Source organism: Silurus aristotelis (genome assembly GCF_946808225.1).
Source record: "Silurus aristotelis genome assembly, chromosome: 6".
In the NCBI taxonomy this organism is placed as follows: Eukaryota; Metazoa; Chordata; class Actinopteri; order Siluriformes; family Siluridae; genus Silurus; species Silurus aristotelis.
The window spans coordinates 24,630,196-24,649,384 of NC_139579.1; the positions used below are offsets into that span (position 1 = coordinate 24,630,196).

Here is a 19,189-nt window from a genome sequence, read left to right on the forward strand (position 1 = left end):
TATACACAGTTTTTTATTAAACAGTCCCACAAAGGACACTACACATATAGTTCTTTTAGATAGTTGCTTTCTATTGCGTTCTATGTAAACACTTTCAGGGGAAAGAAAACCTTCTGTTATAGGTTTGACATAGATCCAATGTTTTGTTATAGTGGTGGAAATCACAAACCTTAAACTTATCATAGTGTGCTTTTTTATTATTCATTTTCTATAGCTCTAATGGACAAAGTGAAGCTTCTCAATGCAACGTTTTTTCTAAGACTGTATTCAAACATCCTCACTTACTCTTTAAATAAATAAGGCATCATTCAGAGCTTTCTAAACCAACACTTTTTAATGTATACAATAACATTTGTAGTCATTTAGCTGTTAATATTTGTCTTGCAGATTCTTTAATACTGTGTAAATTTACTCATATATATGCTCTGGTTCATACGTATTTCATATATGACATACATATTCCACAATTAATGATGACAATCAAACCAATTCAAAGAATGTAAATTGTGAACTGTGCTGAAATGTGTTAAAAGAGTGCAGACCCACACACACAACTATTTGCATGTATTGAGGAATAAGCATGAAATATGATGAGCATGCACAGAAACTGTAACAAGTTAAAGAGAGTGGTTCAGTTCTACGAGACCCATGCACACCCCAGGGTCTACACATTGCTTATGGGTTAAGATACCAATCCAATTTAAAGCACCATTGGTTTTATTTTTCATGACTGCGCTTGCTGATGCAGCTCCGCATTCACAGACTGATCACTCTCAATCTCACTATTAAAGATGAGGGATGGCACAGAGCATCTTGACCAGCTGTTATTGTTTGTTATAAAGAATGCAGATTGTGAAAACAGTGGAAAATATCATTGATGTCTCTATTCCCGACATTGATAGCAATGACAGAACCCGTTCATCTGAAAATCCACCAGCAATGCAGAAGAATCCTCCTTTTTACTCTCCTGCCATCTCCAAAAATGTACCAGAACATCTGGATGATTGCTAATGTCTGCACTTTATAGTCCTGCATTAGACACTTTCTATTCATAAAACTCTTACTTGTGCTTTATTGCTGCTACATTTATTTCTCCTACACTACTCAGTTGTTTATAGTCGAATAGTTTTATTTCAGTGTATACAAGCTATAGAAAGGAAAAAAAATAATAACCCTATTTGATGACTCAATCTTATTTAAAAAAAAAAAAAAACTCAGCAAGAGGAGGTCATTAGCAACAGCACACAAGCTGAATTAGTTATTAATTAAACATTCCCTGACACATAAGACACAGTATTCTGGTTTTTTTTTTCCATAAAAATATTAAGCTACAAAACACATTATCGGTATGAAGCATTTTTTTTTATTAACCTTCAGTGCTCACTATATTTATGTCTGAATACTACCTCATGATATTTGCTGTACAGTCTGTGGGAAATGGACATGCAAGTCAAGAATTTCATTCTATGCTGCAAGTCTTGGCACGAAAACAGATATCTTGGGAGTTATGTTTCATCCTTTCCTAGTCTTCCGGTTGTTTATTCACTTAAATACTTTTGATTTTGTTGTCTGTGTGAATGTGCAGGAGTGGTCTTGCTGTCAGGCAAGGGTTTTCTAAGGACTCTTTGTGTGCAGTGGCAGCCAAAACATTTCTCCTGATACTCATTTTGTGTTGTTGCAGATGCTGCAATTTGTGTGAAACTGGACCAGATTAAAGCTTCGCTGCTGTAAATTATCATTCTGCAGCTACAAAATGTCTTCCACAGAAGTCTGCTGTGTAGACAGAAGTACGGACATGTCCCTGAGCTCAATGAACAAACAACAATAAGCCATAATATACACACCGCTGGAACTAATGTGGCTGCAAGGACAACAGTGAATACTGTTAGGAATGTACACTAATCTACCATCAACACACTTCCAAGTCTTCACCACTTTTGGCAGTGTGTTATGATATGGCTCTAATTACCCCCTCACAGTGCAGATGACTTGACTGTGACTGTGTCTAACCCTGCCTAATTCTGTTTCCCATGAGAGGGGAGATCCATTAATCAGTGTGAGCATGTCTTATTACTGGGTGTACACTGTGTGTGTGTGTGTGTGTGTGTGTGTGTATGTGTGTGTGTGTGTGTGTGTGTGTGTGTGTGTGTGTGTGTGTGTGTGTGTGTGTGTGTGGTATGGGATGTACAGAGTAGTCCGAATGTATGCAGAAGCCGAAGAGAAAATCTGTTATGGTATGTATAGCAGGTCCCTCACATGGCATTAGCTTCACTATTAAGGGATGTGTTTTTAACCTTTTGTGTGTGAGGGGCTTGCACTGGTGAGTTCAGCAATGCCAGACGATCTGAAAGACCATGGAAGGCAACTATGTGGATGATCTCACAATTCTTTCCTAGTTACAGAAAAACTTTTTCACAACATCTAGCCAAGTGAAGAACATTCTTGAGGATGTAGCAGATTAGTCAATCGTAGAAAGCATCCAAAAAAACTGGCCCAGTTCTAGAACAATATTGTTTGGAGAGATGAAACCAAGATTAACAAGTTCAAAAATGATGGGAAAAGAACATCAGAGAGAAAGAAAGGAACGGCTCATGATCCAAAGCATACCATATCATTTGTCAAAAATAGTGGAAGCAATGTTATGGCATGGGCATGCATTACTGCCAATGGAACTGGGTCACAGATGCTTACTGATAATGGAAAGAAGAATTACAATGAAGTTTATAGAGTTTATAAGCTGCAGTTGTGATGGAGTAGTGTCATTAGCTATTATTATTAGTGTCATTATCATTATCTTGAGCTATTTTATGAGTTGCTCAGTAGCTCCTCGATTTATAACCATGAAGACTGTATAAGATTTAGAAAGAACATTACTTTTAATCACACAAACCAGTGCTCATGTAAGTTCTCTCTCTCCAGTGTTCTGTATTGTTGAAAGATTTAGGATCACACTCTTGATGTCACCCAAATGAGGATGGGTTCCCCTTTTGAGTCTGGTTCCTCTCAAGGTTTCTTCCTTATAACATCTAAGGGAGTTTTTCCTTGCCACAGTCGCCATGGCTGCTCATCAGGAATAAATGCACACCATTCACTTTGACTGTTGATTTCAGTAAAGCTGCTTTGAGACAATTTCTGTTGTGAAAAGCGCTATACAAATAAACTTGACTTGACTTATAAATACTTATAATTCGATTATAGCTGAACAGGTCTGTGTTTTTAATAAAGCAAGTTTGATGATCCAAATGGTGCAGCAAATTCATAGCTAACTTTAAAAACCAGTAGTTAACGTTTAACCTCTACATGGGTTTCTTCTTGATCGCTAGTCACTGGTGTACTCTCTAAAACCTCAGAGATTTACATTTGTCAGGCATTTCATTTGAAAGAAAACACAGTTGAGAAGAGTGTGTTGGCTTAAGGCACTCACTTCATTTCCAAAGATTCTGCACTTCTGAACTGAAGACATGCCGACTCTATGAACATACCTTTTTTCATTCTGTCTCCATTAGTGGTTTGGAACTGATGAACTGCCTCTAGTTCTGCTGGTTGCTGTAATAAATACTCTTCTTAGCCCATGCGGATCTGAACTGTAAAGTCCTGTCAAACATCTGATCAGCCTCCACTTTCCCTGAAGGTACAAAGATCTATTTCACTTAAAGTGATTATTAGCGGCTGGGACAATCAGCAGTTCAATGCAAGCTTATTTCTGTTGTGTGTTTGGAGAGAGTTTAATGGAATTGGACCCGATTTTCAGAGCAGTGCTAGAGAACCATGGGATGAGAAGTACAAATGTCTCCTTGCGGTTAGAGAGGGATGAGGTTGCCAATTCTCTTTGGATCGTTTAAACTCTTGAGGGAAAGTGGGAAAAGTTTTTCTTCCAGTCAGCGGAAGAAAACTGATGATATGGTAAAGAGGGATGAGGAAAGATGGATGTGATCTATTATATATTGCATGTTTTCCCAGAACTATGATATGCTAAGGAAGAATGTGTTGTAATTTCTAGATCACATGCAACATTAACGAGCATCAGATTTATTAAGTTTTGCCTTCAGTGTCCCAAGATAGTTGTTTCAGTGAGCAAATTGCTGCAGTAGGTGTGCATAAGTTAACTAGGGGTTTTATATGTTTGTAATAATCGTTTACATTAGCATCATCTTGCTTGCTGGTGTTGCAGGTTCAAGCATTTAAAGTGGCAGCTCCAAGTTTTTGGACTACTATGTATAGGAGGACATTTGCAAAATGTCTAACTTGTTCATTGCTCCATTGGTCCACTCATTTTATCTCATATATTTACAAATATTTAAATGATCAATGATAAATTATAACTGGGGGTTATAAATGCTAAATGTAAATCTACTTTAATCTTTAAATAAAAAGCAACTCTAAGAGACCCTACATTTGATGCCTCAAAATTACCCAACCTTTTCCTGTTGTCCTTGTGGCAATGTCAGTTTCCTCTGTTTTCACCAATCCAGATGGATTCAAGACTCTAAATTGTGTGTGAATAATAATGTCTTTCCATGGACTGGCACCCAATTTAATGTTTATCTCCAGAATGGCTTTAGAGTTCTCAATGATGGGTAGCGGGTAGCTTAATGTTAAGGATGTTGGACTTCTGAACAGAAGGTTGTGAGTTCAAATCCCACTACCACAACGCTGCCACTGATGTGCCCTTGATCAAGGCCCTTAACTCTTAAGTGCTCAGATGTATGAATGAGATAATAGTGAGTCACTTTGGATAAGGGTGACCGCCAAGTACCATAAATGAAACCGATCACGAGGATTATTGACTGTTCATATGATGCATTTCCAAGAAAAAAGAATAGATTGCATTAGGAACCCTTACAGCACTCTTTAGTCCTTGACTGTAGGAACATCTGGATGATAGAAAAAAATTACTTCCAAATCTTGTTTTTACCTCCACTGAAAACTGAAGAGTATAAAGTACAGGTCGATTCCAACACTAATAACTAAAAAAACCATTGATTTTTCAGGTTGTTTATTTGTTTACTTTAAAATGTGTGTAAATGTTTGCACGCAACCGTGAAACGTCAAGGTGTGTGATTATAAATGAAGGCGTTGTGCGTGCAGTTGTAATTTGCGTGGATGGCAGGGAGAGTTTGAGTGCGCAGAGGAGGAGTTCCCCCAGCCTCCTAAACCCTCCCGATGATTCGGAATTGAGAAGGAGCCGGGGAGGGAACGGAGCGCCATTCAATCTTCATACCACACACTACACACAGCACAGCACAGCACACTACACATACCACCGCACACTACAGCACAGGAGCAGAAGCGGCGCCTCCGCCACGCACATCAGCACCATGAGGCGTGAACGGGCACGTGCACAGAGCGTCACATGCACGCTTAGTGGATGACAAGCACGCCGCGTTCAACACGCGTGTTTTTTTCTCCCCTTTTTTAATTAATTATTTTTCTGTTTGTTTGTTTGTTTGTTTTTTTTTACATTTTTGTTCAGACTCTGGCTTGCATTATAATACGTGTTTGAAGATTTTTTTTTCTTGTGGACGCGCGTGATTTCTCTTCACTGACAATCAAACTCTGGACAGCGACCGCAATACTTTTTTTTCTTGGACTTGTTATCGCACTAAATAGACGTTAAAAAAAACATGAACCGCGCGTGGGTTTTGCTCGTGCTGTCGGTCGGCATCTCGCTCGCACGCACGTGCGACGCCTGGAAGGCTCGCGCAGGTGGCCGCGAGCGGAGAGACGCAGCCGCCGCCTCCGTGCACGCCGCCTTCGAGCAGCTGCGGGCAAGGAGCTCGAACGGAGTTCCTTTAGATACGGGACGCATCATGTCCCATGCACTCGACTCGCAGGAAAGTCCCCGATCAGACACCGAGACCAAGACCGGCCCGGCGGATCATGCACCGCTGCAGGAGGGGGACACGGGAGAAGCCCGAGAGAAAGCCGGTAGAATCCCGAGGCAAACTGGCAGGAACAAACTGGTGGTTTCTGACAGAGCGAGGAGCATCAGCAAAGTCAACACACCTGAGCGCGTGGACAGCATTCCTGCTCATCCAAAGCGCCTCACTGGGTAAGATTTACTCCCAGAATGTACAGTATGTACAATCTCAAACTTTTTTCCATATGTGTTCAGAACAATGAATGTTCTACTACACTTTCAGATTCTGCAGAAGAACCAGTAGAAGCTTTCAGAAATGCATGCAAGCAGAACAACTTTAGAAATCTGGGCCCATTTTCCACTCAAGTACCCTTTAATGAACACTTTCTATTCTGTAGGTTCTATAACTTTTGTTCATATGTGTTCAGAACAAAGAAATATTCCCCTTCAGTTTTAGATCCTACAGTAGAACCAGTCGATGCTTTAAAAAATGCTTGCATGCAGAACCATGTTAGAAAGTTCGATACATTTCCCATTCAAATAACCCTTGAAGAACATTTTTGTCAAAGTGTTCGCTTAAAATAATGACTTTTATTTTTAGAAATGCAACACAACACAATGCAACAACATTTAGAAAATAGGTAGAAAACGTTTCCCTATCATATAACTCTTGAGGAGACCTTTCTTCCCAAAGTGTAGGAACCTTTGGAGGAGCTTACTGAATTTGTGCTTTTCTCAAATTAAGATTTCAATGTTAAAGGATTTCACAACATAGACAACCCAAAGAACACCAAATCCAGTCAACCTAAGGAGAACATTTTTGTAAGAATGCATAGTCGGAGAGTTACACATTCTTATGTGTACTCATGGTGCTCATTCTAATGCTGTAGATGCAAATTCAATGGTGTAGAGGGAAATCAAGATGTTTCAGCATTTCTTTGAGTGTTTATTCATACACTAAAGGGTTAATCCAGTTCACTAGGTGTTAGCATAGTCATGTGGGCACTACTGTTTATATACATGAGTACATTCATCTATAAATGGCCATAAACTCTGAGAATGAATGGTATGAATGGGATTCCTAACACAAGCTTAACTATAGCTACATAAATACTTAAACTTATCAGTAATGATAAATGCCCAGAAATCCTTTTCACAGCAAATCCAGATTCTTCAATTCAACAGCAAATCCTTATTGTCAACTTATTACAGTGCTCACAGTGTCCAACTTGACTTATATAAACACCGTAAGCGTTAATTCAACACTGGGGATTATGCTGTGCACAGACAAGGAACGACAAGAATGTGATTCTCACCACAGCAGTAGTTCGGAATGGTTCTCAATTCACACGGATGCATTATTCAACGACCCTACCTACCATTAATGGATTTTCTGGGCTTTTTAGTACCACACTTACTTTAGAGTATTTGCCATCTGCACATGATAATTAATGCTAAATGGACAGTTGGTGATGTATGAGCGATCTGATGAAGCAGCCGTGTGATGAATTTCTTAAGAAGAGAGTAGTGGTGAAGGAATGTCTACACTGGGCCATGACTCATTTTAGGTAGACGTTTGAGGGGTAAACTTGGTCCACCTGTTATGGTTTGCTCTATAAAAGGCGTTAATTTCAAAACAATCGCTAAGAAACAAGTGTAGTCATGTTATTATTTCTATTGCTATTATTATAATAGAGGATATTTTCCTTTTTCAGGACCCAAACTGTTCTTGGGCAAAACGAGAGCATGCATACTTATTCAACCTGTTCCTGTTCTGAATTGCTCTCTGCAAAGAATAAATATATAAAAATGAATTCCTGTTTTATACAAACATTATGGCAGTTGCTAGTGGTGCCATTTGATCTTTCACATTTCCTATGAGTTGGCGAGACTCATGTTGGAGCCATTGTGCTGGTATATAGAGTGCTGCTGAAGTGTGTGCACATGTGCATATAGGTGTGTGTGTGTGTGTGTGTGTGTGTGTGTGTGCTACAGTCGATGCACACAGCCAGTCTACACGTGGTTCTTCTTTTAGAGCCCTGCCACCTTTTTGTAGATGCAGCTGGTTATCAGAATCACCTGTTTCTCTAATGAAACATATCATTTGTATTTTTTTGCACTAAACAGACTTGTTAGACTGCATGGAAGTCCTTCTCTTCTAGCAAAGCCTCACATTTCGACTCCATGTGCTTTGTTGCACAAATAAAGCATTGTACAGGGGGAATTGACAGAAATATGTGTATATAAGAATTATGGTGTTCTTTATAAATGCAGCTTTTGTTACCAAAGTCACATGCTCTGCATGCTATATCAGGATTTGGCATGAACACTCAAGAGTATCATATATTTTTAAAATCTTATTTCTATAAGCTCATTTCTAAAAGAAAATAGAACTTAGTGCAATGCGTTCTCTGATATATGTTTGTAGGTTGTGGTTAGACTTGTTCTACTTTCTAAGTTCTTGTTCTTTCAACTCTACTGATAATAAAGTGTCAAATGTAAGCAATAAAACACAACAGGATGTGCAGTTATAGACAAATAAAAATGACAGGGAGGTGTGATCTGGACTAATGGTAAAGTTCTCAACACCACTTGGAAGCAGATTCTATATTTCCCTTGTTTTACAGCGATTTCCCAAAGATTTTATATTTTAAAAGGTCATGAAATATTTTTTAAACTTTATCACTAATATCACCTTTTAATAATCATTTGCTCACCAGCCTCTATTTTTCTGCCAACTAAACTCAGGATTATAAAAAAAAAAAGAAAGCTTTATCATGTCGATGATTGAACAAATGATAAAAATCTGTTTATGAGGAACGTCCAGCGTTCAAATTCCACTGTAGTGTATGATGAATTATTAAAACAATAAAGTATTAGAAAAAGTCAATATATACTGCTATTTTAATTAATAGACACTTTCTGACCATTTAGATTGAAACATTCAACAGCACTGTAATGTGAAAATAAAATAATATTGTAGAAGAAATCTGACACTTCCTCTGTATTTGAGTCAAGAAATGTCTCTATATATGATTAGTTCAGCTTTATGAACTCATATGAATAACTGAATGGTTAGGGTTGTGATATTGGGTGTGGTCAATGGATGTGGCTTTTCTCCCTCAGCTTGCAAGAATCCATATGACTTATTTGTGACATCATGTTGGTGTAATAGTATGCAGCCCATTTAAACTCCCATGGCCTTTGGTTTCTCTTTTTTTATACGATCCACGGTGCTTCATACAGTATATGAGGTCAGTTAACCACTGATTCCATCATACAGCTAATTGCTCAGTGTGATGATAAATCTTTACATCCTTGTCTTTACCGTGTCTGTTTAATTCCGCACAAAATACGAGATGGTTGTAAGCCTGCTGTTGATACTTTATCTAGGGAACAGATTTTTTCTGTTTTTCAAAATGACACTAAACTTCTGTTTAAGGATTTTTTTCCCATGGGAATTGGAGTTCTCTTTTGTGTAATTACAAGATTACATTTCTGCCTGTGGTATGAAAAAATAAAGAGGAGTAATGAATCCAGTGTCATAAATGATTGCTTACATATTTTTTTGCCTTTTCTTGTTTAATAATCTATCATGTTATGATTTATTTTCGACCAGCATGATTATGTTTTTTCATGATCATTCTTTATGGTGGGTGTGTTGCACTCGATTTGCTCAATAGGTCCTGATGTTATTTTGGTCTCTCAGGAAAACAGATAGTAGAGATGGGTACAAACGCTGTTATAACTCTTGAATAGAGACGCAGGCAAACAAATCCAAATGTAAATCAGACTTAAAACAGGAAATAGGCAGTGATCAGGTGATCTACCAGTCACAAAAACCAGAGACATTCAAGAGAGACAAGTCGAGAGTTGGAACAGGGTTGACAAGAAGAGAACACCAAACCAAAACAACACCAAACAAACATGGCTCAGCATGGTCAGGGCGGGTAAACGCTAAACCATACTTTGCACAGAACACAGATTCACTAGGGTTTAAATATACAAACTAATCAAGGAGCAAACTGAAAGCAGGTGAGAGTATTCGCATACATGAGAGTGACAAACAATTTTGGGACATAGGTGGTGACAAGACAGGAATGAAAACAAAACATGTATACACAACATAGAGCACGGAATAGCATGCCATAGCACTGTGGGCTGTTATGAGGGGGAAATTTCTGACAGATGCCTACAAACACTCCTCTCCCTATGCTGTCCCCTTTGGGTAAGACATTCAAGCAAAGGCCAATGTGCCATTCTCCATTATGTTGACTGTTACCAGAGGAGCTGTGGAAAGTGACATGGGGCATATTGGCATAAGGCAGGCAGCCAGAAAACAACATCTGTGCTAGTGTTCGGTTGTTGGAACATTTGCATTCTAGCTGGGGTGCACATTGGAGGTCGGTCGCAAAACCTCAGGTATGAGTAGAGCGTGGGAGGCCTTTCTGTCAGGCTCATTTTGTGGGGGGCATGGTAAAGGGAACTATCAAACCTATGCCTGCTCAGCATATGAGAAGCCATGTCACTGGCCTCAAGCACAAGCAAGGGGTGGGAGTTTGTGTTGTCATCCTTAGGTGTGAGCAGGGGGTGGGATGCCCTCTTATCAGATTGTAGTAGTCATGTCATCTGCCTGAAGCAGGAGCAGGGGTGGGAAACCATGCTGTCAACTTGAGCCATGAGTAGGACTTTGTGAAACTGTACTATTGACCTCAAACAGAAGCAGGGTGTGGAAGGATGCAGCATCAGCTTTAGACTGGACCAGGGTGTGGGAGGATGCACTGTTGGCCTCATGCAAGAGCAGGACATGGGAGGAAACTTTGCAGGAAACCCTGTGTGCTTGGCATCTGAATATAGCTTTGCTGGAGAGGCTGCTCTGATGGTCTTTGGTTCAAGTTTGTTAGAGGAGGCCCCCTCATAAGCCTCTGGAGGGAGCTCTGCAAGTGAGGCCATCCTCTGATCTCATCAGGGGAGGTCACTGGTTGGAGCACAACTAGAGAAGCCACTCTGTCTGCTGTGGTCTTAGGCTCATCAGAGGAGGTCGCCTCATCGGGTAATCCACTCTCAAATTTAAATTGTGAAACATCCCCCACGTCACAATCTTTTATTCAGTGTTAAAGTCAGGCCAACTGAAGATCACTCCAGGACCAGGCCTACAGTTTGTTTTCTGAAGTGAGCCGACAAATCAAAAAACGTAAATCAGATTTAAAACCGGAAACAGGCAGCGATCAGGTGATCTACAAAAAAATGCTACCAGGGATATTCAAAAAACAGAATATAATATACATAATCTAAATATGTAATAATATAATATTACATAATAATTGCATAAAATTAAAGATATAAGTAAATATTTTAAAATCATCAAACCTGTTTGTTTACAAGTTTTTCGTTAAATGAAAAATGGGGTCTCAGATCTTTGCACCCCACTGCAAGTCCAGGCAATATCAAATCATTACCAACACAACGAATAAGGCATTTTAAAGGAATTTTGGTGACTTACAGTTTTTTTTTTTTAAATGAAGGTGCAAATGAACCTCACATTATCATGCTTCCCATGTCTTACTGTTCAGAACATTTGACAAGGACTGTAATTTGCAATAAATGTTCTGCGTTTGAGAGAAAAGCTAACATTTCAGTTAAACTTTACAGTCTCTTTAAAAGCACCGGGTGATTTTCATACCCAGTGGTTGTTATCATCTGCCAAAATTTTCAGATATCCTCCATATTTATTTTCACACAGATCCCAATGTATAACACAGAGGCAGGCAGTGTGGATCCACAGCACTGGCTAGAGTTACACAACCAGCTTGAACATGTTACTGAATCACACACAATTTAAGTGTAATTATTTGACATATTTCTGTAGGGGCTCTTGACATATTTAAGCAAGATGAAACTATCGTGGCTTGCTTAATGAAAATCTCTGGAACATTAAAGTCTTTGCATGGGTCTTTAATTAGCATTACAGCCATGGCATGAGCTCCAAGTATTTTTTTTTTGAAGTGGTGCATGCTTCTAATACAAAGTTTGGTGCTAATAGAGATGGTGATTTTTGCTTCTGCAGGCCACATGTGTGTGGGGGTCAGCAGTGCTGTTCAGGATGGGCTGTTGCACCTGGAACAAACCGCTGCATCAAACGTGAGTCAATCACACTTTTTTTTTCAGGATTTGCCCTGTAGCACCATTCAGCAGAGCACATGCCTACATGACACATACACACACACACACACACACACACACGCCGTCATAATCAGCACTGTAAGCGTGTTTTCAGAGTATCTCTATGACTTTTGCCAAATCTATATAAATATAATTTGTGAATGATACACAAAGCAGATAAAGCAGTGATCAGATCAATATATCATTATGAATACCGATATAAAGCTTATGTTGTTTTGAAACAACATACTTTCGCATATGTGGTCCTGTAAACCTCGGTGTTGGCGAATTGCACCGTAGCGTGCATGCAAACATCCTGCTGGATTACGGTACCGAACAAGTATTTTTGCCATATTGTTCATCTTAAGGCACAAATTACCAGCCCGCAGCATCTGGTTCACACAGTTCTCCTGACAGAGGTGCTTAATTATGGGTGTAGCTCTACATTTATTTGGCCACAGCAATACTGGATACCTAAATGGCTACATAATTAAAAAAAAAAAAAAAAAAAGGCAGATAACACAGGAGGAGTAATAAATAGCAGGTCATGTTTTTAAAAAAAAAACATCCAGCTGTAACATTTAGAAGTGCAACTATCTCTTTGTTATTGCATTCTTTTTGTTTGTGGTTTGTGTAAAATGGCACATTCCATCCATCTCCATCCATCCATCTTCTCCCGCTTATCCGATGCCGGGTCGCGGGGGCAGCAGTCTAAGCAAAGATGCCCAGACTTCCCTCTCCCTAGACACTTCTTCCAGCTCTTCCGGGGGGACACCAAGGCGTTCCCAGGCCAGCCGGGAGACATAGTCTCTCCAGCGTGTCCTAGGTCTTCCCCGGGGTCTCCTCCCAGTGGGACGCGCCCGGAACACCTTCCCAGGAAGGCGTCCAGGAGGCATCCGGAACAGATGCCCGAGCCACCTCAGCTGACCCCTCTCGATGTGGAGGAGCAGCGGATCTACTCCGAGCTCCTCCTGAGTGACTAAGCTTCTCACCCTATCTCTAAGGGATCGCCCAGCCACCCTGCGGAGGAAGCACATTTCGGCCGCCTGTATCCGGGATCTTGTCCTTTCGGTCATGACCCAGAGCTCATGACCATAGGTGAGAGTAGGAACGTAGATTGACCGGTAAATCGAAAGTTTCGCCTTGCGGCTCAGCTCCTTCTTCACCACGACAGACCGGTACATCGACCGCATTACTGCAGAAGCTGCACCGATCCGTCTGTCAATCTCCCGTTCCACCCTTCCCTCACTCGTGAACAAAACCCCAAGATACTTAAACTCCTCCACTTGCGGCAGGAACTCCCCACCAACCTGAAGTGGGCAAGCCACCCTTTTCCGACTGAGGACCATGGCCTCGGATTTGGAGGTGCTGATTCTCATCCCAGCCGCTTCACACTCGGCTGCAAACCGTCCCAGTGCATGCTGAAGGTCCTGGTCTGATGAAGCCAACACGACAACATCATCTGCAAAGAGCAAAGACGAAATCGTGTCGTCACCAAACCGGACACCCTCCGACCCCTGGCTGCGCCTAGAAATTCTGTCCATAAAAATTATGAACAGAACCGGTGACAAAGGGCAGCCCTGCCGGAGTCCAACATGCACCGGGAACAAGTCTGACTTACTGCCGGCAATGCGAACCAAGCTCCTGCTTCGGTCATACAGGGACCGGACAGCCCTTAGTAAAGGGCCCCCGACCCCATACTCCCGGAGCACCCTCCACAGGCCGCCGCGAGGGACACAGTCGAATGCCTTTTCCAAATCCACAAAGCACATGTGGACTGGTTGGGCAAACTCCCATGAACCCTCCAGCACCCTGTAGAGGGTATAGAGCTGGTCCAGTGTTCCACGGCCTGGACGAAAACCACATTGTTCCTCCTGAATCCGAGGTTCTACTATCGGCCGTATTCTCCTCTCCAGTACCCTGGCATAGACTTTCCCAGGTAGGCTGAGAAGTGTGATCCCCCTATAGTTGGAACACACCCTCCGGTCCCCCTTCTTAAAAAGAGGGACCACCACCCCGGTCTGCCATTCCAGAGGCACTGTCCCCGACCGCCACGCGATGCTGCAGAGGCGTGTCAGCCAAGACAGCCCCACAACATCCAGAGACTTGAGGTACTCAGGGCGGATCTCATCCACCCCCGGTGCCCTGCCACCGAGGAGTTTCTTTACTACCTCGGTGACTTCAGCTTGGGTGATGGACGAGTCCGCCTCTGAGCCCTCAGCCTCTGCTTCCTCAATGGAAGACGTGACGGCGGGATTGAGGAGATCCTCGAAGTATTCCTTCCACCGTCCAACGACATCCCCAGTTGAGGTCAACAGCTCCCCACCTCTACTGTAAACAGCATTGGTGGGGCACTGCTTTCCCCTCCTGAGGCGCCGGACGGTTTGCCAGAATCTCTTCGAGGCCAGCCGATAGTCCTTCTCCATGGCCTCACCGAGCTCCTCCCAGGCCCGAGTTTTTGCCTCGATAACCACCCGGGCTGCAGTTCGCTTGGCCTGCCGGTACCCGTCAGCTGCCTCAGGAGTCCCACAAGCCAACCAGGCCAGGTAGGACTCCTTCTTCAGCTTGACGGCATCCCTTACTTCCGGTTTCCACCACCGGGTTCGGGGATTGCCGCCTCGACAGGCACCGGAGACCTTACTGCCACAGCTCCGAACGGCCGCTTCGACAATGGAGGTGGAGAACATGGTCCACTCGGACTCAATATCTCCGGCCTCCCTCGGGATCTGGTCAAAGCTCTGCCGGAGGTGGGAGTTGAAGATCTCTCTGACAGGAGGCTCGGCCAAACGTTCCCAGCAGACCCTCACAGTACGCTTGGGTCTGCCAAGTCTGTCCAGCTTCCTCCCCCACCATCGGATCCAACTCACCACCAGGTGGTGATCAGTTGACAGCTCCGCCCCTCTCTTTACCCGAGTGTCCAAGACATACGGCCGCAGGTCAGATGAAACGACCACAAAGTCGATCATCGACCTGCGGCCTAGGGTGTCCTGGTGCCACGTGTACTGATGGACACCCTTATGCTTGAACATGGTGTTCGTTATGGACAAACTGTAACTAGCACAGAAGTCCAATAACTGAACACCGCTCGGGTTCAGATCAGGGGGGCCGTTCCTCCCAATCACGCCCCTCCAGGTGTCACTGTCGCTGCCCACGTGTGCATTGAAGTCTCCTAGTAGAACGACGGAGTCCCCAGTCGGAGCACTGTCCAGCACCCCTCCCAGAGACCCCAAGAAGGCCGGGTACTCTATACTGCCGTTTGGCCCGTAGGCACACACGACAGTGAGAGACCTATCCCCGACCCGTAGGCGCAGGGAAACGACCCTCTCGTTCACCGGGGTAAACTCCAACACATGGCGGCTGAGCTGGGGGGCTATAAGCAAACCCACACCAGCCCGACGCCTTTCACCATGGGCAGCTCCAGAGTTGTAAAGAGTCCATCCTCTCTCGAGGAGTGTGGTTCCAGAGCCCAGGCCGTGCGTAGAGGTGATCCCGACTATCTCTAGTCGGAACCTCTCAACCTCACGCACAATCTCAGGCTCCTTCCCCGCCAGCGAGGTGACATTCCACGTCCCTAGAGCTAGCTTCCGTGTCCAGGGATCGGGTTGTCGAGGCCTCCACCTTCGACTGCTGCCCGATCCTCTTAGCACCGGCCTCTTACGGTCCCTCCTGCAGGTGGTGAGCCCACTGGAAGGCGGCCCCACGTCGCTCCTTCGGGCTGAGCCCGGCCGGACCCTGTGGGGGAAGGCCCGGCCACCAGGCGCTCGCATACGAGCCCCAACCCCGGGCCTGGCTCCAGGGTGGGGCCCCGGCTGCGCCATACCGGGCGACGTCACGGTCCCTGATGTAGTATCTCTCATAAGAAGTTTTGAACCGCTCTTAGTCTGACCCGTCGCCCAGGACCTGTTTGCCTTGGAAGACCCTACCAGGGGCATATAGCCCCGGACAACATAGCTCCTAGGGTCATTCGAGTACTCAAACCCCTCCACCACGTTAAGGTGGCAGTTCAAGGAGAGGATGGCACATTCCTGGATGATAATCTGTTGCTATTTTAAGAACTTCTGAACATCTGCTTCAGAATCATTCAAGACTTTTATTTAATATTTAATATTTAACAAAATAAAGCAGAAAATGGCAAATCTGTAGCAGATAGTTATATAGGTGTTAAGTATTTACTGTTCTTATATGTCATATCTGAAATTCAGGGCTTGGTATATAGCAGAAATACCTTATTTGAGCTATGAGATGCATCAGTTACCACCTTTTTATTGTCCAACAGCTCTGAGCACCAAAATGAAAGGTTTTCTGAAAAGTGTTGCCAAGCTTATCTTTAAGTTTTACAAGCACAGACATTTCTTGTAACTCACAAAAGGAAAGCCTCAATTATAACTGCCCTGTGTGCAGAGTTGGTGTGGGAGAGGAAATTTTTACTTTGACATTTTTACATCATACAAATCTTACAGTTATATAGTATAAAAAAATACTTTAACATTTTTAAATCGTTCATTAATATATATTATTAAGATATGATATGAGACATGAGAACCACTTTATAAAGCTTTAACATATAAGATGCGTATTTGTTCTAGTTAATATGTTGAAACGAGCAGGCTAACAGCATTTATAACGCATTCTGATCGAGCGTCTGTATTTCTGCTGGTTTCCCAATTAAGAGTGAAGATGCAAACTCAAAATCAACACAAAAGCTTTTAAAAAGCGTAGAAGGACATAACGTGTCGACTTGAAATCGGTTTGCACGGACGCGTTGACTATCAAGAGTGGCTTGCAAGATCATTCTTCTCTCTACATGTGGCCTCTCTTTAGTACATGGCTTTGATCCAGGTTGGAGCATAACACACCATGCCTGACTAAATGATTAAAAACAAGTGCCACTGTGCCTGGCCTCAAACACGTCAGAGACCTTAACTCAGAGAGACACGCACACACGCAAACCCACCACAGATTGGCAGCAAGGACAACTGTGAGGGGTTAGATCTGGAAGCAAAGCTACTAGAGAAAACATTCGTAGTGGGAGACGCATACTTTGTGCGTTACACACTTGCGTGTAGCTCCAAATTTAAACTGATGTATGCCATAGATGTATGCCGTCAAGCATTTCATATGTTACATACATATACACACATGTACACACTACAGACTGGGGGGAAAGAAAACACACTCACAGTGGGGGAAAGAACAGACTGACATGCGTGCCATTTGTAAAAACATTTAATACAACCTGCCTCCCAGAATCCTCTATTTCTCTATGACGGAATTGTGATCTTAAAGCTGTCAGTGGCAAGCTTTTCTCATTAGGGAGGAACTGATGCCTAGAGCTATGGTTGAGTAACAGTGTCATACCTCCATAATTCATGTTGTGACTAAGCGCAGATTAACTACACACACACACGCACGCACGCACGCACGCACACAGAAACACACACACACGCATACACACAGATGTAATAGTTTTACAGAAGAACGACTTTACATGCAGATGTAAAAGGGGCTCAGCTTAGGATAGGATCACTGAAAGTCTTTCAGAGACAAGGTTGAAGAGCCGAAGCATGACAGACACCATCATTCTGGAGAACATGAGACATCCATCAACTCAGTGTTGGACTTGTCCCAGAAGAATGCAGGTGTGAGAGTTATCTTAATTACCGTTCTTTTCCTTTTTACCCCCTCATCATGTTGAGAGAACATTCCCTCAAATACTTTTTCTTTCATCTAAGATTGTTTCCTCTTTGTAATTGTCATAAATTCCTTTTTTTGGTTTACAATCTACAATAAACCCACAGCATCAATACCCTTACATACAAGAACCTCCTGAATTTATTTGTTTGTTTGTTTACTTGAAGTCCAGTTTAATCATATCCGGTATTTATACCGAACGTCTTTCTCTCTTTCTCTCTCTCACGCCTAATGTGAAGCACTTCCTAATAGTTCTTTTCAATAAAAACCAGACCAAACTCTTGGCTTCACTTGCACTCAATAAACTGTTTATCTTCATGCTTAATAATAAGCAACACCGAACAGTGTTGGACTAATCTGGAAAATTCAGGTCTTTCTGTGATGCCTAGTCTGATGCCGCACGATTACCTCGTTCTGCTTGAGATTGGCGTCTATGTGTCTCAGTAGTGTGCGTTGACACACGGTTAGATAATAGCAAAACATTTCGCCTTCAGCAGCTTCCAAACCCTTATAATAGATTACAGAGCGATGATCAGTACCTTCTGCTGCACTCGACATGGACCCACATGCATACCATGAAGATTTGCACTTCATAAAAGTACAGTTGAATGAGTTTGTGTCCTTACAAAAGCCTTGTGGACATTTACAACATGGGCAAATTCGTACCTAAATTTGTACCTGGAGCTTTTTCTATAATTCTAAACACCGTTGTGTGCTCATGTATATGATTTTTATTTACTCGAAACTCCCACCTTCCTTTTTTATCCGCCTTTGTACTGTGACTGCTTTTACTTTTCTACATTTGCCTGCTGTAATGAATTATAATTCCACTAACTCACCCAGAAGAGAATGTGTTCCCTTCAAAATTTCATCTACATGTCCTTCAACTGTCCTCTTTGGCATGTTTAAATCCATATTTGTGTTTCTGTGCAGCTGCTTTGTAATAATATCTATTGTTGCTTTCAGTGTTGATGTGATGTGCCGATGTGACCTCGCTAAGATTTCTCTTTGGCTAAAAGTGCTTCATGTTTATTGGACATAATCTGTAGAAAAAATGTCTAATTTCTAACCAAACTAATCAGTTTGATTGTTTGCATATTAGGGAACAGGCAAACGATGAGACAGAGAAAAGAAGACAGCGAAAGAACCAAAAACATGAAATATCACATGACACGTTTGAGTCAAAAAATGTTGTGATTTCTTTTGAAAGCATTTACTGATCTGATGTTGAAAATCTCACATAAAAATTGTAGAATGTAAAAAAAAGTTTTCATAGTTTTGAAGATGAAAGGTTTTGTAGTGTTTATTTAGGTTTAGGTAGAATTATGTAGGATTATGGTTTATGTTTACACTAATCAAATTCAGTTTTTATTTCTGTAGTGAACTAAAAACTGTAAACTGTAATTAGTTGAATTGCTAAAGAGTGTTCGGTTATATGCTATCCTTTCTTTTCTAGGGTTGCAGTACACAGGTGGC

At 42.3% G+C, this 19,189-nt stretch overlaps 1 protein-coding gene and 1 long non-coding RNA gene across 2 annotated transcripts in view; one reads left to right on the forward strand and one right to left on the reverse strand.

The window, feature by feature from the left end:
- The window catches only part of LOC310727485, a 147,380-nt gene that overhangs the window by 31,637 nt on the left and 96,554 nt on the right, over window positions 1-19,189 (reverse strand). The gene's annotated exons all lie outside the window — the stretch shown is intronic.
- The window catches only part of LOC310727432 (latent-transforming growth factor beta-binding protein 2-like), a 118,279-nt gene continuing 104,269 nt past the window's right edge, over window positions 5,180-19,189 (forward strand). Inside the window, 2 exon segments of the mRNA XM_083543904.1 lie at window positions 5,180-6,052; window positions 11,928-12,001. Of these exon segments, the coding sequence (XP_083400030.1) occupies window positions 5,625-6,052; window positions 11,928-12,001 (502 nt within the window). The 5' untranslated portion in view covers window positions 5,180-5,624.